At 58.0% G+C, this 21,194-nt stretch overlaps 1 protein-coding gene across 7 annotated transcripts in view; it reads left to right on the top strand.

The window, feature by feature from the left end:
- Positions 1 to 21,194, top strand: part of LOC116954417 (disks large homolog 1-like) — a 157,061-nt gene that overhangs the window by 111,608 nt on the left and 24,259 nt on the right. For 4 of the 7 annotated variants that reach the window (XM_032974908.2, XM_032974911.2, XM_032974910.2 and 1 more), the window contains 13 exons: positions 1,802 to 1,852; positions 3,133 to 3,257; positions 5,269 to 5,438; positions 6,803 to 6,939; positions 7,764 to 7,908; positions 10,138 to 10,264; positions 10,973 to 11,129; positions 14,864 to 14,966; positions 15,428 to 15,542; positions 17,947 to 18,123; positions 18,532 to 18,607; positions 19,691 to 19,736; positions 20,803 to 20,823. In XM_032974908.2, coding sequence (XP_032830799.1) covers positions 1,802 to 1,852; positions 3,133 to 3,257; positions 5,269 to 5,438; positions 6,803 to 6,939; positions 7,764 to 7,908; positions 10,138 to 10,264; positions 10,973 to 11,129; positions 14,864 to 14,966; positions 15,428 to 15,542; positions 17,947 to 18,123; positions 18,532 to 18,607; positions 19,691 to 19,736; positions 20,803 to 20,823 — 1,450 coding nt within the window. The remainder of the gene's footprint in view (positions 1 to 1,801; positions 1,853 to 3,132; positions 3,258 to 5,268; positions 5,439 to 6,802; positions 6,940 to 7,763; positions 7,909 to 10,137; positions 10,265 to 10,972; positions 11,130 to 14,863; positions 14,967 to 15,427; positions 15,543 to 17,946; positions 18,124 to 18,531; positions 18,608 to 19,690; positions 19,737 to 20,802; positions 20,824 to 21,194) is intronic. The other 3 variants (XM_032974909.2, XM_032974913.2, XM_032974914.2) reach the window with 1 other exon arrangement.

Below are 21,194 nucleotides of genomic sequence, written 5' to 3'. Positions count from 1 at the left end.
ACGGCAGCGCCTTCCCGAGCGCCGGGTCTCGAGGATCGCCGCAGGTTTTCCCCGGGCGAGCGCGTTCACTGTTCATCGTCACGGTGGTTGTCACGGTGGTTGTCACGGTGGTTGTCACGGTGGTTGTCACGATGGTTGTCACGGTGGTTGTCACGATGGTTGTCACGGTGGTTGTCACGGTGGTTGTCACGATGGTTGTCACGGTGGTTGTCACGATGGTTGTCACGGTGGTTGTCACGGTGGTTGTCACGGTGGTTGTCACGGTGGTTGTCACGATGGTTGTCACGGTGGTTGTCACGGTGGTTGTCACGGTGGTCGTCACGGTGGTTGTCACGGTGGTTGTCACGGTGGTTGTCACGGTGGTTGTCACGATGGTTGTCACGGTGGTTGTCACGGTGGTTGTCACGGTGGTTGTCACGGTCACCGTCGCCGCCTCACTGTGCGGGATTGAGCAGCCCGCGGAGGGGATGGAGGGAGTTGGCCACGGCTGCTGATGATGATCGGGAGAGGTTCACTGCCTCGACATTATCGGCATTCTCGCCCTCGTTATCGCTCTCCCGTCCCACCTCCTCCACCCCTCCCCCGTTTGCTCTCGTTCTGTCCTTCTGCCCTCGGAGGCTGTTGCCATGGTTACTGTCGTCAAGGGACCGCCGGGGTGGGGGGGGAGGGGAGGGGCGGGGCGGGGGGGCTGCGGGGGAGGGGTGGCCGTGGCCTCAGTGATGCCGAGTGTCGTCACGATCGCACACACACAGATTTACATTCACGACGCGCACTCGCTGGTACAGACACAAAGGCAAAGGTCCCCCGTGTAGCCTTCACAGACTGGAGGAGCAAGTGCTGTTGGCGAGCACTTATGAAGGCCGGCGCGGCACACGAGGGGGTGGGTGGTCAGCACCACGCCCGGCCGCCTTTGTCTCCCTAGTTGCGATGTATGCACACCGCACCAGTTACTCATTTGAGGCTGAGTCGATCTAGAGGGGGCCCAGGATCGGTTCAGATCATTGTTACTGGTATTGGCCGCGAGCGTGAATCGAACTCGGGGACGCCAGGTTCGTAACGCAGTGCGCTAAGCGCTGCACTACCACTCCCGTACATATATAATATATAATACATGCACGCACGCACGCAGAGTTACAGACGCATGCTAACGACACGCAAACAGCAACGCACCTGCACTCGCGCTTAACTCACGAGGCATGCGGCGAGGCGACCTGATTAGTGGGCGGGGCTACCTGGGCGGAGGGCGGGGCTACGTTAGAGTTTGGCGGGGAGTGGGTGGTGATTGGGCGAGGCTGTGTGAAAGTGGGCGGGGGCGAGGGTGGTGGAGTGGGCGATGGTGGTGAGTGAGCGGGGGCTGTGTGAAAGTGGGCGGGGCGAGGGTGGTGAGTGGGCGGGGCTGTGTGAAAGTGGGTGGGGCGAAGGTGGTGAGTGGGCGGGGCTGTGTGAAAGTGAGCGGGGTTGTGAGTGGGTGGCGGACTGTGTGAAAGTGGGCGGAGGCGAGGCAGGTGAGTGATCTGCACTGTTTGGAAGTGGGCGGGTACTCTGTGAAAGTGGGCGGGGCTACGTGAAAGTGGGCGTGGCGTGGGCTTTGGATGGGTGAGGTTATGTGAAATTGGGCGGAGCTGCCGGGGAGAGAGGGAGGGGTTTGCGTTGAGCTCCCCCCCTCCCCCCCCTCCCCCCGTGTGTGAGATTCAGAATATGTATTTTTTACTGCAGGAGGAGAAATCCGATGAGCTATGAAGCTCTTTGTCACATACATCCAGTAAGGGCACGGGATAAGATCGTTCTCGTGTCTCCGCAGCTCAACGGCAGCGAGGCGGAGTACGAGTATGAAGAGATCACGCTGGAGAGGGTGAGTATCCACAAAGACAAAGATCACCCGTATAGCCTGTAACAGACTGTTTGGGGAAAGTGCTGTTAGCGATGAGCACCTACGCAGACCGGCCACGGCACAAGAGGGGGTGGGTGGACAACACCACCACGCCCGGCCGCCTTTTTCACCGAACACTTGCGATGTTTACACACCATTTTCAGGCTGAGTCGACCTAGGGGAGCCCCAGGTCCGGTTTAGATAATCCTCACTGGTGTTGGTGATGGCCGTGAGCGGCAATCGGACCCAAGTCGCCAAACAAAGACCCCCCTCTCCCCTATAGCCTTAACAGACTGTTGGGGCAAGTGCTGTAGAGAAATGTACATACGGCAACATCGCCCCTACTGTGAAACAACAGCATAGGGACAGCTGCCACTGAGGGGTCCCCTAGGCTAAACCACGTAGCAACATCGCCCCCTACTGTGAAACTACAGCATAGGGACAGCTACCACTGGGGGGTCCCCTAGGCTAAACCACGTAGCAACATCGCCCCTTACTGTGAAACTACAGCATAGGGACAGCTGCCACTGGGGGGTCCCCTAGGCCAAACCACGTAGCAACATCGCCCCCTACTGTGAAACTACAGCATAGGGACAGCTACCACTGGGGGTCCCCTAGGCTAAACCACGTAGCAATATCGCCCCCTACTGTGAAACTACAGCATAGGGACAGCTACCACTGGGGGGTCCCCTAGGCTAAACCACGTAGCAACATCGCCCCCTACTGTGAAACTACAGCATAGGGACAGCTACCACTAGAGGGTCCCCTAGGCTAGACCACGTGGCAACATCGCCCCCTACTGTGAAACTACAGCATAGGGACAGCTGCCACTAGGGGGTCCCCTAGGCCAAACCACGTAGCAACATCGCCCCCTACTGTGAAACTATCGCGGCATCGTTCAGCATTGGCTGTGTGCAGAGAGGAGCCTTGTGCATAATGCAGCAGGGCGCAGTGTACAGCAGTCTGCAGCAGGGTGCAGCATTGTCCAGCAGGGTGCAGCGCTGTGCAGGGTGCAGCGCTGTGCGGGGTGCAGCAGTGTGCAGCAGTGTACAGAACGACAGTGCACTCGTGACTAGATGATCATGATGATGATGGTGATAATGAAGACGATGATGATGATAGCCATAATGATTATGACTATGATAATGACGACGACGATGATGACGACAATGACGATGATGACTCTGACGGCGACGATGACGACGATGTTATCGGTGTCCCGCGATCCGCTCCGCACCCCCCCCCCCCGCCCCCTCCTGCAGGGGAACTCCGGGCTGGGGTTCAGCATTGCGGGCGGCACCGACAACCCGCACATCGGCGACGACCCGGCCATCTTCATCACCAAGATCATCCCCGGCGGCGCGGCCGCACAGGACGGCCGTCTCAGGTGAGACTCCCGGACGGGTCCCGGGCGAGTGACCGCAAGCGTTGGGGTCCCGCTGGTCGGGGAGCCAAAGGCGGTATGCACGGAGGGTGGCGCTCGCTTGAATGCCCATCAGCAACTCGGAAGCTCTGTTGCCTAGGGGAGCCCCAGCGGCAGCTGTCCCTGCGTGGCACCAGCCTGTAAATGGGGACAGACTCGCACATGACCGCCATTGACGCGCACATGACGGCTTTAGACTCGCGCAGTAGCCCATAGACTCACACAGAGAGTCATAGACTCACACAGTGGCCCATATACTCACACAGAGAGTCATAGACTCACACAGAGAGTCATAGACTCACACAGAGAGTCATAGACTCACACAGAGAGTCATAGACTCACACAGAGAGTCATAGACTCACACAGAGACCCATAGACTCACACAGAGAGTCATAGACTCACACAGAGACCCATAGACTCACACAGAGAGTCATAGACTCACACAGAGACCCATAGACTCGCGCAGTGGCCCATAGACTCACACAGAGAGTCATAGACTCACACAGAGACCCAGAGACTCACACAGAGACCCATAGACTCACACAGAGAGTCATAGACTCACACAGAGACCCATAGACTCACACAGTGGCCCATAGACTCACACAGAGAGTCATACACTCACACAGAGAGTCATAGACTCACACAGAGAGTCATAGACTCACACAGTGGCCCATAGACTCACACAGAGACCCATAGACTCACACAGAGACCCGTAGACTCACACAGATACCCATAGACTCACACAGAGACCCATAGACTCACACAGAGACCCGTAGACTCACACAGAAACCCATAGACTCACACAGAGACCCATAGACTCACACAGAGACCCATAGACTCACACAGAGACCCATAGACTCACACAGAGACCCATATACTCACACAGAGACCCATAGACTCACACAGAGACCCATAGACTCGCACAGAGAGCCAGAGATAAAGAACTTGCATGGAGAGTGGCACTTGCTTCAAAGCCTCAGCCGCTCAGAGCTTCTTACATCTCAGCTCAACCATTCCATTGCCCTGCTGCAGTTGCCGACGGGACCCCCAGTCGCAGCCGTCGCTGTACGGCACGAGATGAGTCCAGCAGCACCTGGGGTTGAAGCAGGATGGGTGGGGGGGATGGGGGGTGCGGGGGGAGGGGAGAAGGGGGGACAAGGGGGGTGGAGGCGTGTGGGGGGTGAGGGGGGTCGTTACAGCTGATGACACCACGAATGCGAAACAGAAGAGGAGGATGTGGCACGGGATATGTGCGTGCGTGTGGTTCGGTGCTTCCTGCGCGTGTGTGAGTGGGGAGCGGTGGTGTAGCGGTTAGCGCTACGTTGCGCTACGAACCCGGCGACCCGAGTTCGATTCCCCGCTCACGGCCAACACCGGTGACGATTATTTGAACCGGTCCTGGGCCCCTTCTAGGTCGACTCCGCCTCAAATGAGTACCTGGTGCAGTGTGTGAAACCTCGCCACTGGAGAGACAAAGGCGGCCGGGCGTGGTGTTGGCCAACCACCTCATCGTGTGTCATGCCGGCCTTCATAGGTGCTAACAGCACTTGCCCCAACAGTCTGTTTAGGCTACACGCGGGATCTTTGTCTTTGTGTGAGTGTGGGTAGCGGTAGTGCACCGGCGAACCGAGTTCGATTCCCCGGAAACAATTATCTGAACCGGTCCTGGGCCTCCCCTAGGTGGACTCAGCCTTAAATGAGCACCTGGTGCGGTTTTTAAACCTCAGCATTGGGGGGGGGGGGTGGGGGGTGGGGGGGACAAAGGCGGCCGGGCGTAGTGTTTGCCCACCCAGCTTCCCGTGCGCCGTGTCGGCCTTCGTTGGTGCTCGCTCACAGCCCTTGCCCCCAACGCTCTGTTAAAGGCTCCACGGGGGGATCTCAGCCTTTCGTGTCTGCGTGCGTCACCGCGTGCCGGTCCACGTGCGTGCCTCGCCGACTGGTGCTGCTCGTGCGCGTGACTGCGTTTGCGTCGCAGGGTGAACGACTGCATCCTGCGCGTGAACGAGGTGGACGTGCGGGAGGTGGCGCACAGCCGCGCCGTGGAGGCGCTCAAGGAGGCCGGCTCCATCGTGCGCCTCTACGTGCGGCGCAGACGCCCGCTCAGCGAGACCCTCGCCGAGATCAAGCTCGTCAAGGGGCCCAAAGGTCAGGGCGTCGCACCGAGCGTCGCGCCGAGCGTCACGCCGAGCACCGCACCGGGGCACCGCACCCCGAAGCGCACAGCACCCCCGAAGCGCACAGCACCCCGAAGCGCACAGCACCCCGAAGCGCACAGCACCCCGAAGCGCACAGCACCCCGAAGCGCACAGCACCCCGAAGCGCACAGCACCCCGAAGCGCACAGCACCCCGAAGCGCACAGCACCCCGAAGCGCACAGCACCCCGAAGCGCACAGCACCCCGAAGCACACAGCACCCCGAAGCGCACAGCACCCCGAAGCACACAGCACCCCGAAGCGCACCGCACCCCGAAGCGCACAGCACCCCGAAGCGCACAGCACCCCGAAGCGCACAGCACCCCGAAGCGCACAGCACCCCGAAGCACACAGCACCCCGAAGCGCACAGCACCCCGAAGCGCACCGCACCCCGAAGCACACAGCACCCCGAAGCGCACAGCACCCCGAAGCGCACAGCACCCCGAAGCACACAGCACCCCGAAGCGCACAGCACCCCGAAGCGCACAGCACCCCGAAGCGCACAGCACCCCGAAGCGCACAGCACCCCGAAGCACACAGCACCCCGAAGCGCACAGCACCCCGAAGCACACAGCACCCCGAAGCGCACAGCACCCCGAAGCGCACAGCACCCCGAAGCGCACAGCACCCCGAAGCACACAGCACCCCGAAGCGCACAGCACCCCGAAGCGCACAGCACCCCGAAGCGCACAGCACCCCGAAGCGCACAGCACCCCGAAGCGCACAGCACCCCGAAGCGCACAGCACCCCGAAGCACACAGCACCCCGAAGCGCACAGCACCCCGAAGCGCACAGCACCCCGAAGCGCACAGCACCCCGAAGCACACAGCACCCCGAAGCACACAGCACCCCGAAGCGCACAGCACCCCGAAGCACACAGCACCCCGAAGCACACAGCACCCCGAAGCGCACAGCACCCCCGAAGCACACAGCACCCCGAAGCACACAGCACCCCGAAGCACACAGCACCCTGAAGCACACAGCACCCCGAAGCGCACAGCACCCCGAAGCGCACAGCACCCCGAAGCACACAGCACCACGCACCACGCCGAACGTAGCGCCACACACCGCACCTCCACCCCGCTAAGCCCAGGCGCCAACCACGACCGCCACCCCCACAGCCTCCTGGCGCCCGACCCTCGGCCTCTGTAGCCGTCACCCTCCCAACCCTAATCCCCGACCCTCTCCGCTCACCATAACCTCCCCCTCCCCCCGTGTCGTGCCCCCCCCCTCCTTGTCGTGCCCCCCCCCCCCCACCGTGTGGTGCCCCGCCCCCCGCCCCGCCCACCACCTCCCCCACCCCCACCACCACCAGGCCTGGGCTTCAGCATCGCGGGCGGCATCGGCAACCAGCACATGCCGGGAGACAACAGCATCTACGTGACGAAGATCATCGACGGGGGCGCCGCGCAGAAGGACGGCCGCCTGCAGATCGGGGACCGCCTGCTCGCGGTCAGTGGCTCGCTGCTGCAGCCTGCTGCACAGTTCTGCTGCACCGTGCTGCTTCACCCTGCTGCTGCACAGTGCTGCTGCACACCGCTGCTGCACCCTGCTGCACGGTTCTGCTGCACCGTGCTGCTGCACCGTGCTGCTGCACACTGCTGCACTGTGCTGCTACACCGTGCTGCTTCACCCTGCTGCTGCACCGTGCTGCTGCACATTGCTGCACAGTTCTGCTGCACCGTGCTGCTGCACACTGCTGCACACTGCTGCGCTGTTCTGCTGCAGCCTGCTTCTGCACCGTGCTGCTTCACCCTGCGGCTGCACCCTGCTGCACAGTGCAGCTGCACAGTTCTGCTGCACAGTTCTGCTGCACAGTTCTGCTGCACCGTTCTGTTGCACCGTGCTGCTGCTCCCTGCTGCTGCATCCTGCTGCTGCACCCTGCTGCACAGTGCTACTACACACTGCTGCACAGTGCTGCTACACACTGCTGCACAGTGCTGCTGCACCCTGCTGCTGCACCCTGCTGCTGCACACTGCTGCTGCACACTGCTGCTGCACCGTGCTGCTGCACGCTGCTGCACAGTGCTGCTGCACCCTGCTGCTGCACCCTGCTGCTGCACACTGCTGCTGCACCGTGCTGCTGCACCCTGCTGCACGCTGCTGATATGCTGCTGCGCCCCTCTGCAGCCTGCTGCGCCCTAACACCCTGCTGCACCCTGCATGCTGCACCGCACTCGACCGAATACCTCGCACACGCTGCCCATGCTGCACACACGCCGCTCCTCTTCACTTCACGCTGCACATGCTGCACTCTGCCCCCCCCCCCCCCCAGGTAAACGCCATGTGCCTGGAGGAGGTGACACACGAGGACGCGGTGGGGGCTCTGAAGAGCACCTCGGACGTAGTGTACCTCAAGGTGGCCAAGCCCACGAGCCTCTACCTGTCGGACACCTACGGGCCGCCCGACGTCACCAGCGGTCAGCAGCTGACCTGTTCGCACGCGCACCTGTACACACACACATCTGTACACACACACACCTGTACACACACACAACCTGTATAGACACACACCTGTATAGACACACGCCTGTATAGACACACACCTGTATAGACACCCGCCTGTGTAGACACACGCCTGTATAGACACACGCCTGTATAGACACACGCCTGTACACACACACGCACACCTGTATAGACACACACCTGTATAGACACCCGCCTGTGTAGACACATGCCTGTATAGACACACGCCTGTATGGACACACGCCTGTATGGACACACGCCTGTATAGACACACGCCTGTATAGACACACGCCTGTATAGACACACGCCTGTATGGACACACGCCTGTATGGACACACACCTGTATAGACACACGCCTGTATAGACACACACCTGTATGGACACACGCCTGTGTAGACACATGCCTGTATAGACACACGCCTGTATGGACACACGCCTGTATAGACACACGCCTGTATGGACACACGCCTGTATAGACACACGCCTGTATAGACACACGCCTGTATAGACACACGCCTGTATGGACACACGCCTGTATGGACACACGCCTGTATAGACACACGCCTGTATAGACACACGCCTGTATAGACACACACCTGTATGGACACACGCCTGTATAGACACACGCCTGTATAGACACACGCCTGTATAGACACACGCCTGTATAGACACACGCCTGTATGGACACACGCCTGTATGGACACACGCCTGTATGGACACACGCCTGTATGGACACACGCCTGTATAGACACACGCCTGTATAGACACACGCCTGTATGGACACACGCCTGTATGGACACACGCCTGTATAGACACACGCCTGTATAGACACACGCCTGTATAGACACACACCTGTATGGACACACGCCTGTATAGACACACGCCTGTATAGACACACGCCTGTATAGACACACGCTTGTATAGACACACGCCTGTACACACACACGCCTGTACAGACACACGCCTGTATAGACACACCCCTGTATAGGCACACGCCTGTGTAGACACACGCCTGTATAGACACACGCCTGTACACACACACGCCTGTATAGACACACCCCTGTATAGACACACGCCTGTACACACACACGCCTGTATAGACACACCCCTGTATAGACACACGCCTGTATGGACACCCGCCTGTATAGACACACCCCTGTATAGACACACGCCTGTATGGACACACGCCTGTATAGACACACACCTGTACACACACACGCCTGTATAGACACACCCCTGTATAGACACCCGCCTGTATGGACACACGCCTGTATAGACACACGCCTGTATAGACACACGCCTGTATAGACACCCGCCTGTATGGACACACGCCTGTATAGACACACCCCTGTATAGACACCCGCCTGTATGGACACACGCCTGTATAGACACACGCCTGTATAGACACACGCCTGTATAGACACACGCCTGTATAGACACACGCCTGTACACACACACGCCTGTACAGACACACGCCTTTACACACACACGCCTGTATAGACACACGCCTGTATAGACACACGCCTGTATAGACACCCGACTGTATAGACACACGCCTGTATAGACACACGCCTGTATAGACACACGCCTGTACACGCATACGCTTGTATGGACACACGCCTGTATGGATACACGCCTGTATGGACACACGCCTGTATAGACACATGCCTGTATAGACACATGCCTGTACACGCACACGCTTGTATGGACACACGCCTGTATGGACACACGCCTGTATGGACACACGCATGTACGGACACGCGCCTGTATAGACACACGCCTGTACACGCACACGCCTGTATGGACACACGCCTGTATGGACACACGCCAGTACGGACACACGCCTGTACACGCATGTACACGCACACGCCTGTACAGACACACGCCTGTATAGATTCACATCTGTATAGACACACAGACACACACGATACAGACACACACACAGACAAACACACACACAGACAGACACACACACAGAGACAGACACAGATAGACACACACACAGGCAGACACACACCCACAGACCTGTACACACACACAGACCTGTACACATTCAACGGTTCTGGTTGTTGCTGGCCCCTTGGCGTGAGAAAGGATCCTGTGACCCCCCCACCTCCGCACCTGCTGATGCCTGCGTCCCTCTCCCCCCTCCACGTCCGCCTTTGTCTCCCTCATACCCGCAGCCTACCCCCCCAGCATGGACAACCACGTGATGGGGCCCAGCGGGTACGGGGGCGTCCACGGCCCCCCCTCGCCCTCCCGCTACTCCCCCGTGCCCAAGTCTCTGATGGGCGACGATGACATGCTGAGGTGGGCGTGGCGGAGGGGAGCGGAGGGCGGGGCGGGGTGGGGGCAGTGGTGGGGGGAGTGGTGGGGGGAGTGGTTGGGGGGAGGGTGAGTGTGGGGGGAGGGTGAGTGGAGGGGGGGGAGGTGAGTGTAGGGGGGAGGGTGGACGGGGGGAGGGTGAGTGTAGGGGGGAGGGTGAGTGTGGGGGGGGGAGGGTGAGTGTAGGGGGGAGGGTGAGAGGTGAGTGTGGGAGAAGGTGGACGGGGGGAGGGTGAGTGTAGGGGGGAGGGTGAGTGTGGGGGGGAGGGTGAGTGTAGGGGGGAGGGTGAGAGGTGAGTGTGGGAGAGGGTGGAGGGGGGGAGGGTGAGTGTTGGGGGTGAGGGTGTAGGAATGGGGAACCACCCCAATCATCGTCATCCGCGATGATCCCAAACCCCTCACCCTGACCCCTCACCCTGACCCCTCACCTCTAACCCTGTTCCCCATGACCCTCAACCAACAACTCCCCAGCTCTACCACGCAAGCTGCGGTCACCGGGGAGACAAAGACGGTCGGGCGTGGTGGTGCTGTGCCCCCCCCTACTCCCTCGCTCGCCGTGACGGCCTTCGCAGGCCCCATCAGCTCGCTAACCGCACTTGCGCCAGCAGTCCGCGCGAGGCTACACGGGGGACCTTTGCATGTTGTGTGTGTTCCTCCCCCCCCCCTCCCCAACTTCGCTCCCGGGTCAACCAGCGGGCCGCGCAAGATCGCGCTGCACAAGGGCTCCACGGGGCTGGGCTTCAACATCGTGGGGGGCGAGGACGGGGAGGGGATCTTCATCTCCTTCATCCTGGCGGGGGGCCCCGCTGACCTCAGCGGGGAGCTGCGGCGTGGCGATCAGATCGTGTCGGTGAGCGCGGGGACGAGCGTGCGTGTGTGTGTACGTGCGTACGTGTGTACGTGCGTGTGTACGTGCTTGTATACGTGCAGGCGTGCACGTGCGTGCGTGTGTACATGCGTGTGTACGTGCGTACGTGCGAACGTGCATGCGTACGTGCATGTGTACGTGCGTGTGTGCGCACGTGACGCGGGACAGCACGTTACGCAGGACTGTGTTTGTGTGTGTGTGTCTGTGTGAGTGTCTCTCTGTGAGAGTGTGTGTCTGTGTGTGTGAGTTTGTGTCTGTGTGTGGCTGTGTGTGAGTGTCTGGGTGTCTGTGTGTGTGCGTTTGGCCTGGCACACGCGTCGTGGTGACGTCACCGCCACTTAGTGGCGAATGGCGGTTGTTGTTGTGTCTGTGTGTGAGTGTGTGTATGTGTGTGTCTGTGTGTGAATGTGTGTGTCTGTGAGTGTGTGTGTCTGTGTGAGTGTCTCTCCGTGAGTGTGTGTGTCTGTGTGTGTGAGTGTGTGTGTCTTCCCATCAACCGGAGGCGAGGAGTGGTGGTCGTGGTTACTTATGCCCCCACCGAAGACGAACATCCGTGGAGGGATGCAGGCAAAGCCGATGAGTCAGATGCCTTCTATGACTTGTCACAGGTGCTGGCTAAAGTGCCCCTCGGGATAGAGTCATCTTGTTGGGTGACTTCAATGCCCGAGTTGGTCATGATGCTGGCACCTGGTCTGGAGTGATTGGAGGGCATGGGCCAGATCAGCTCAATAACAATGGTAGGAGGCTGCTAGATTATTGTGCAGCCCATGGGCTTGTAATTACCAACACGCTGTTCTGGCATCGGCGCAACCACACAACATCATGGATGCATTCCGGGTCCAAACAAGAACATCTGCTGGACTACATAGTGACGGACCAGCGGATGCGAGCCCATGTCCTTGACACCAGGACCTACAGTGGAGCTGATCTGTCCTCTGACCATCGACTAGTCATCTGTAAAGTGCGCCTGCCATTCTTCCACTCCGGTGGTGGGTGTATACCCAGGACCCCATTCCAACCTAAAGTGGCCTGGTCTCAGTTATCTGATGAAAGTTGCAAGCGAGAATTTCATCATCGCGTGCGGCTGGGGTTGGCATCGTCCCCCACTCCTCCTGATGTCGAGGGTAAAAGGGTGAGGTTTAGGACTGTGACTCATGCAGCTGCAATGGCTGCATGAGACTTCCCCAGAGACCCTGGCTGACAAAGGAGGTGTTCAGGATGGTTGAGAAAAAGCGACAGGCCCACTGTCATCGGCTACAGAATCCCACGTCAGAGAATGAGGAGGCTTACCGCAGCCTTCGCTCGGAGGTTCGGAGAGCCGTGAGGCGCTGCAAGGATGGGTGGTGGTCGCGGGTTGCTGAGGAGATAGAGTCTGCCTCAGTGACCCGCGATCACAAATCTCTATTTAACTCCATAAAAAAAGGAACCTGCAACTCCACACCTATTACCATCATTAGGGGAAAAAAACGGTGATCCAATCTCTGACCCCCAGGAACAGGTTTGCAGATTTGCTGAGCATTTCTGTGAGGTCCTGGAGGAGGGGAAATCCCTCAGCCAGGAAAACATCGTGGCACAAAGTGGGGATGACTCTGCTGAGGCTGCAGTGCCTCAAATATTGGAAGAAGTCACCCCCTGTGAGTGGCTGGCTGAGGTGCCATCTGTTGAGGAAGTACTGAAGGCAATCCGGAGTCTGAGACCAGGAAAGGCACCGGGTAGAGATGCTCTCCCAAGCAAAATGCTGAGGGAGGGTGGCGTTTGTGCATAGACTGCCCTATATGACATCATAACAACAGACTGGACCACTGGACAGGTTCCGCAGGATTGGAAGGATGCCCTGGTGGTCCCCCTCTTTAAGAAGGGGGACCGCACAGACTGTAACAACTACAGGGGCATTTCACTCCTCAGCGTGCCGGGAAAGGTCCTGGCAATGATTATTCAACATCGCCTTGCCAGGCACGCTGAGGAGAGGCTTGCGGAGCCCCAATGCGGTTTCAGGAAAGGGCGGTCCTGCACAAATGCTATATTTTCGGTCCGTCTGCTACAGCAGAGGTGTAGGGAATTCCAACAAGACCTACATCTCTGCTTTATTGACCTGGTGAATGCCTATGATACCATCAGTAGGCCTGGGCTCTGGGTTGTTCTTCGTGCTTTTGGAGTCCCTAACCCACTGCTCACGATCATTAAGGACCTTCATGATCGTGAGCGGGCCCGGGTAAAACTACGTGGCCGGGAGTCAAACCATTCCCTGTACACCTTGGGGTGCGACAGGGATATCCTCTGGCTCCCACATTATTTAACATCTATTTTGACCACGTAGTTCGTGAAGCCTTCAATAGCTGTATCGGGGGAATCTCCATTTGGTACAGATATAATGGGAGGCTGATCGATGCCCGGGTGCGGTCAAGGGATGGCTCCCTATTGCTCAACCACGTTATGTATGCCGATGATTTGGTAATAGCTGCTCATTCAGAGGAGGAGTTGGAGACGCTGCTGCTGAGACTGGAGCGTGCCACTAAGAGATGGGGCCTTACCATCAGCCCCACCAAAACTAAGCACCTGCCTGGGTATTTTGTACCATCGGACACTCCACCCCCACAACTCCCAAACGGTGATGGGGCAGTTGTGGAGAGAGTGGAGAGTTTCCCATACCTGGGCAGTGTGCTTATGACCTGCTCCGTTTTAACAGCAGAGGTCTCACTCCGAATCAGTCGAGCGGCAATGTATTTTCATTGGCTGCGCAACGCTGTGTGGAAGCTACCTGGTCTGTCGCTCCGCACTAAGCTTAAGGTCTTCTCGGCCACGGTCATTCCCTCCCTTCTCTACGCTTGCGAAACGTGGACCCCCTTAATGTAACATCTTCGCCGGTTAGAAACATTTAGGCTAGCCTGCCAGCTACGATCCATCCTGGGTTTAACTAGGCTGGATTGTGTGAGGAGCCCACAAATCTTTGAAAGATCTGGGCAATGTCCCATCGGTGAGCTCCTCCGGCAGGCAAGGCTGTGTTGGCTGGGTCATGTAGCCCGCATGCCCAGCCCCCACATGACGAAACAGCTTTTGTTCGGCCGGATCGAGGGGGCTAAAGGGGCGCGGCACGGGCTAGAGAAGAGATGGAGTGATGTGGTACAGGAGGACGTGGAGCTGAGTGGACTTGCCGATGACTGGTACCAACAGTGTCAAGATCGGCCTCTATGGAGGAGGCTCGTGAAGGACGCTACTGGGCAGTTGGAGGCAGTCGCCCTCCAACAACAACGGAGGGCGGAGGAGCGATGCTCACAACAACGAGCGGAGCGCCGGGTGGCTAAAACACAGCAGGTTGGCACAGTAGGGGGCACAGGTGGTGCATCAGCCAGTCATCTCAGTCATCTCAGTCAGTCGACCCGTGGCACCAGGGTCTGCCCCGTGACCTCCTGTCAGCGGGCGTTCGACACTTCACGTGGCCTCAAGGTGCACATGGCCTGGCACAAACGTCGTGGTGACGTCACCACCACTTAGTGGCGAATGGCGGTTGTTGTTGTCTGTGTGTAAGTGTGTGTGTCTGTGTGTGAATGTGTGTGTCTGTTTGTAAGTGTGTGTGTCTGTGTGTGAATGGTTGTGTCTGTGTGTGAATGTGTGTGTGCGTAAGTGTGTGTGTCTGTGTGAGTTGGCCTTCATAGGTGCTACTCGCTAGCGCCACTTGCCCCTACAGTGTGTGAAGGCTACAGCACCTTTGTGTTTAGGTGAACGGCATCGACCTTCGAGGAGCCACGCATGAGCAGGCGGCCGCTGCGCTGAAGGGCGCCGGCCAGACCGTCACAATCATCGCGCAGTACAAGCCTGAGGGTGCGCACCAGCACAGCGCGTGACGCGGGTCAGCGAGTGACGCGGGTCAGCGAGTGACGCGGGTCAGCGAGTGACGCGGGTCAGCGAGTGACGCGGGACAGCGAGTGACGCGGGACAGCAAGTGACGCGGGTCAGCGAGTGACGCGGGTCAGTGAGTGACGCGGGTCAGCGAGTGACGCGGGACAGCACGGGACAGCGAGTTACACGGGACAGCGTGGGACAGCGAGTGACGCGGGACAGCACGGGACAGCGAGTGACGCGGAACAGCGAGTGACGCGGGACACAGTGCAGCAGCACAAACGCATGACCCCTTAGAGTCGCGTGCAGCAGAATTCGCACACAACTCAGACCGCACTCCGTGTACAGCGAGTACGAGCCACACACCCCCCCCCTCCTAACCCCCACACCCTGCCCCCCATGCCGCCCCCCCCTCGCCCCCCCCCCCCCCGTGCCCCCCACAGAGTACAGCCGCTTTGAGGCGAAGATCCACGACCTGCGAGAGCAGATGATGAACAGCAGCCTGAGCACGGGCTCTGGCTCGCTCAAGACCAGCCAGAAGCGCTCCCTCTACGTGAGGTAGGCAGCGCCTGAGCCGGTGGGGGGGGGGGGGGGGGGGGGGGAGAGTCACTGAGAGCAGCCGGGAGACGTGGTGTGCGGTGGTGTAGCGGTCGGCGCTACTCTGCGCTACGAAACCGGCGACCCAAGTTCGATTCCCGCTCACGGCCAACACCCAGTGACGATTATCTGAACCGGTCCTGGGCCTCCCCTAGGTCGACTCAGACTGAAATGAGTAGCTGGTGTGGTGTGTAAATATCGCCCCTCGTGTGCCGTGCCGGCCTTTATAGGTGCTCGCTAACAGCACTTTCCCCTACAGTCTGTTAAGGCTATACGGGGATCTTTGTCTTTGTGTGGAGGGGAGCGGTGGCTTAGCGAGCAACACCGCACCAAGAACCCCGCTGCCTAAGTTCGATTCCCGCTCACCAATGACCAACGTCAGCGGTGTTGTCGAGTATCCTGTAAACTAAAACTATCAACAAGTTTGCTTCAGCAGTTTTCTTGCTGTGGTCGTCTCACCTGATGACGATTGCTTGTGTTGCGATTGGAACGTCGTCATCCATTATTATTTTCCTACCTCCGTGACTTTACCGAAAGAATCAATGAGTATGGATTCGTGCAGTCACGAAAGCTTCGAATCGAGATTAAAAAGTATACAATTATTTGACCAGGTAAAGCCCACTGAGCTGCATAGCTCTATATTTGCAGAAGCGACCTGGCCATCACGAATGATTTGCTCAACGAAGTGGGCTTATCATCAAGTGGAAATTTATATCAGCAGCCAAATGCTCTGAACCGCGTGATGTTCATTCTAAATGTGGAGGGAAAAACCGGAGGACCGGTAGAAAATTGCACGCGACCACGGGGAGAGGGAAAGAGAGACACGCAAAATATACAGCAGCAGGCATCAGGTTCGGGATCGAACCGACGACCTCCTGTATACGAGGCGAGGTCGTTAACATCGCATAGCCACCGTGTCGCCCAGGGTGGCATATGTGTATCCCGCAATTCCGATTTCCCGCACCTCTGATTAGCACGGTTGGCTACGTCCTGTATGGTGCGAAATAAGTTCAACATACAACAATATGCAGGGACTCCTCACCTTACGAACATTCGACTTACGGACTTTCAGAGATACGAACAAACCTGGTCCGTATGTCCGGTTGCCCGTTCGGAACGAGAGTCGTAAGTTCAACCACCCCGCAATAGATGGCAGTGGTGGCATCTACATCTGCAGAACGTGAGGAACCAGTGGCATCAACATTTGCAGAACGCGAAGAACGAGTGGCGTCTACGTCTGCAGAACGTGAAGAACCAGTGGCATCTACATCTGCAGAACGCGAAGAACCAGTGGCATCTGCATCTGCAGAACGTGAAGAACCAGTGGCATCTACATCTGCAGAACGTGAAGAAGAAGTGGCATCTACATCTGCAGAACGTGACGAACCAGTGGCATCTACATCTGCAGAACGTGAAGAACCAGTGGCATCTACATCTGCAGAACATGAAGAACCAGTGGCATCGAAATCTGCAGAACGTGAAGAACCAGTGGTATCTACATCTGCAGAACGTGAAGAAGAAGCAGTGGCATCTACATCTGCAGAACGTGAAGAACCAGTGTCATCTACATCTGCAGAACGTGAAGAACCAGTGTCATCTACATCTGCAGAACGCGAAGAACCAATGGCATTTACGTCTGCAGAACGTGAAGAACCAGTGGCATCTACATCTGCAGAACGTGAAGAACCAGTGGCATCTACATCTGCAGAACGTGACGAACCAGTGGCATCTACATCTGCAGAACGTGAAGAACCAGTGGCATCTACATCTGCAGAACGTAAAGAACCAGTGGCATCTACATCTGCAGAACGCGAAGAACCAGTGGCATCTACATCTGCAGAACGCGAAGAACCAGTGGCATCTGCATCTGCAGAACGTGAAAAACCAGTGGCATCTACGTCTGCAGAACGTGAAGAATCAGTGGCATCTACATCTGCAGAACGTGAAGTGGCATCTACATCTGCAGAACGTGAAGAACAAAGTGCATCTACAGAACATGAAGGACCAGTGGCATCTACATCTGCAGAACGCGAAGAACCAGTGGCATCTGCATCTGCAGAACGTGAAAAACCAGTGGCATCTACATCTACAGAGCATGAAGAACCAGTGGCATCTACATCTACAGGAGGTTATACAACTTTTAAAGCCATTCGCCGTGTTTAGTTTACACGCAGTACAACGTGTTTTTGGAATCGACGGGGAGTAAAGTTGGACTTACCAACATATCGACTTACGAACAAATCGACTTACGAACAGACCTCTGGAACCTAACTCGCTCGTAAGTAGAGGAGTCTCCCCAGTACATACGCGCGCACGCGCGCACCTGGCCTGACCCCCATCCCCCCCCCCCCCGTGCATCGTGCAGGGCGCTCTTCGACTACGACCGCACCAAGGACAGCGGCCTGCCCAGCCAGGGCCTGAGCTTCCGCTTCGGGGACATCCTCCACGTGGTGAACGCCTCGGATGACGAGTGGTGGCAGGCGCGGCGCGTCACCCCCGACGGGGAGGGCGACCTCATCGGGGTGGTGCCCAGCAAGCGCCGGTGAGGATGCGCACGCACGCACGTGCACGCTGATGATTCTGGTACTGATGATGGTAATGCTGCTGATGCTGATGTTGCTGCTGATGATGCTGATACCGATGATGGCAATGCTGCTGCTGATGATAATGCTGATACTGATGCTGCTTATAATACTGGTGATGATGGTGATGCTGATACTCACGATGATAATGCTGCTGCTAATGCTACTGCTTATACTGATCCTGCTGATGATGCTGATACTAATGCTGATGATGCTGATACTGATGATGGTAATGCTGTTGATGCTAATGCTGATTATGCTAATACTGATGCTGATTATACTGATTATGGTAATGCTGCTGATGCGAATGCTGATACTGATGCTGATGATGCTGATTCTGATGATGATGGTGGTGGCGGTGTACGCAGGGTGGAGAGGAAGGAGCGGGCACGTCTCAAGACGGTGAAATTCAACGCCAAGTCCAGCACCCTGGACAGCAAGGGGGTGAGACACACACACACAGTTACACACCCACTCTCACATACACATAGTTACACACACATACACAGTTACACACCCGGTCACACACACACACAGTTACACACCCGCTCTCTCACACACACAGTTACACACCCGCTCACACACATACAGTTACACACCCGGTCACACACCCGGTCACTCACACACAAAGACAAAGATCCCCCGTATAGCCTTAACAAACTGTAGGGTCAAGTGCTGTTAGCGAGCAGCACCTATAAAGGCCGGCACCGCACGCGAGGGGGTGGGTGGCCAACACCACGCCCGGCCGCCTTTGTCTCCCTAGTGGCGATGTTTACACATCGCACCCAGGTACTCATTTGAGCTGAGTCCACCAAGGGGAGGCCCAGGACCGGTTCAGATAAACGTCACTGGTGTTTGCCGTGAGCGGGAATCGAACCCGGGTCGCCCGCCAGGTTCTTAGCGCAGCGTAGCGCTAAGCTCTACACTACCGCTCCCCAATCACACACACACACACTCAGTTACAAAGAACAAAGATCCCCCATATAGCCTTAACAGACTGTAGGGGCAAGTGCTGTTAGCAAGCACCTATGAAAGCCGTAACGGTACACGAGGGGGTGGGTGGCCAGCACCACGCCCGACCGTCTTTGTCTCCCTAGTGGCAATGTTTACACACCGCACCAGGTACTCATTTGAGGCTGAGTCGACCTAGGGGAGGCCCGGGACCGGTTCAGAAAATCGTCACTGGTGTTGGCCGTGAGCCGGAATCAAACCCGGGTCGCCAGGTTCATAGCGCAGCGCGCTAACCGCTACACTTTCGCTCCCCAGAAGCGATAGAAGGCATGGCTGGGTAGGATATACAGAGGGCATGGCTGGGTAGGATATACAGAGGGCATGGCTGGGTAGGATATACAGAAGGCATGGCTGGGTGGGATATACAGAACGCATGGCTGTGTGGGTTGTGTGGGTCATACAGACGGCACACACACGCGTGCACGCCTTACACACACATAAACGCTGCAAACGCACTAGACCGCCCGCCCGCCCGCTTTGTTCTGCTCTCCCCCTTTCACGCTCGCTGGACCACAGGACTACCCCGGGTTCGGCGATGATGCCATCCGGTCCAAGGCACTCCGTAAGTTGAGCTCCCCCTCTCGCTGTTGGTGGTGGTCGTGGTGGCGGCGGCGGTGGCGGTTGTGGTGGTGGTGGTGGTGACCGTCACCGCTAGGAACATCACCACGGGTCCGCAGTTGCCCCATAGCTCACCGCTGCTTGTTCCTTTATTGCCCCTGAGTTACGTCCCGTTGGTTCTCGTGCTTGTGCGTGCGTCTTGTCCTTGTGGTTGTTTGTTGTTGTTTTGGTTGTTGTTGTGTTTGCAGAGCATGCCACCTCTCACGCCAGCGAGAGTTAGGAGAGCCGGAGTGAGCGTTGCGTCTCTCCCGTTACTCGTGTGGAGTTTTTGCGTGTGTTTTATTCGTCGTTGAATTCATTTATTTTCCTGATTTATCAATGTCCGCTTGCTCCATACGAAGCCCGGCTGCCAGGGCATGGCTGGGTGGGATACACAGAGGGCATGGCTGGGTGGGTTATACAGAGGGTATGGCTAGGTGGGATATACAGAGGGCATGGCTGGGTGGGATATACAGAGGGCATGGCTGGGTAGGATATACAGAAGGCATGGCTGGGTAGGATATACAGAAGGCATGGCTGGGTAGGATATACAGAGGGCATGGCTGGGTGGGATATACAGAGGGCATGGCTGGGTGGGATATACAGAGGGCATGGCTGGGTAGGATATACAGAAGGCATGGCTGGGTAGGCTATACAGAAGGCATGGCTGGGTAGGATATACAGAAGGCATGGCTGGGTAGGATATACAGAGGGCATGGCTGGGTAGGATATACAGAAGGCATGGCTGGGTAGGATATACAGAGGGCATGGCTGGGTAGGATATACAGAGGGCATGGCTGGGTAGGATATACAGAGGGCATGGCTGGGTAGGATATACACAGGGTATGGCTGTGTGGGTTGTGTGGGTCATACAGAGGGCATGGCTGGGTGGGTCATACAGAGGGCGTGATTTTTGACCCGCGGTGGTGCGCTGTGTCACCCCCCTCGCCCCCCTTCCCCCCATCCCCCCCTCGCCTCCCCCACCCCCCGTCGCCCACCCCCCCCCCCCCCCCCCACCGTCGCTCACCCAGCCGACACCGGCGACGCCGAGGGTAAAGACGCAGACTGCAGTCGCTCCCCCGCACGGCTCCCCTCTCGCAGCCCCCTTCCGTGCCCCCCACTTCCTGCCGCGCCCTGTCCCGTGCCCCCCCCCCCCCCCCACGTCGCTTCCAGGGCACCGGTGGCGCCACGGGTTTCTGCTGCTGCACTTGCACGCTGCCAGCCCCCCCCCCTCCACTTCTCTACTCCTCCTGTCCTCCCCCCCCCCCCTCTGCCTTCACCACTGCTCAGAGCATGATTTCAGACCGCTCATGTCCGAACAATGAGCCCGGCACACCACATCCAGTATACCCGAATCAGAGTTCTACATCCCAACGTTGCACTGGTGGGGGTAAGGAGGGACAGTCAGGCTGCCCCCCACCCC

The sequence above is a fragment of the Petromyzon marinus genome, chromosome 55 (assembly GCF_048934315.1).
Source record: "Petromyzon marinus isolate PM22_M1 ecotype Great Lakes invasive population chromosome 55, UKy_Petmar_22M1.pri1.0, whole genome shotgun sequence".
In the NCBI taxonomy this organism is placed as follows: Eukaryota; Metazoa; Chordata; class Hyperoartia; order Petromyzontiformes; family Petromyzontidae; genus Petromyzon; species Petromyzon marinus.
This window is presented reverse-complemented; position numbering and strand designations above follow the sequence as displayed.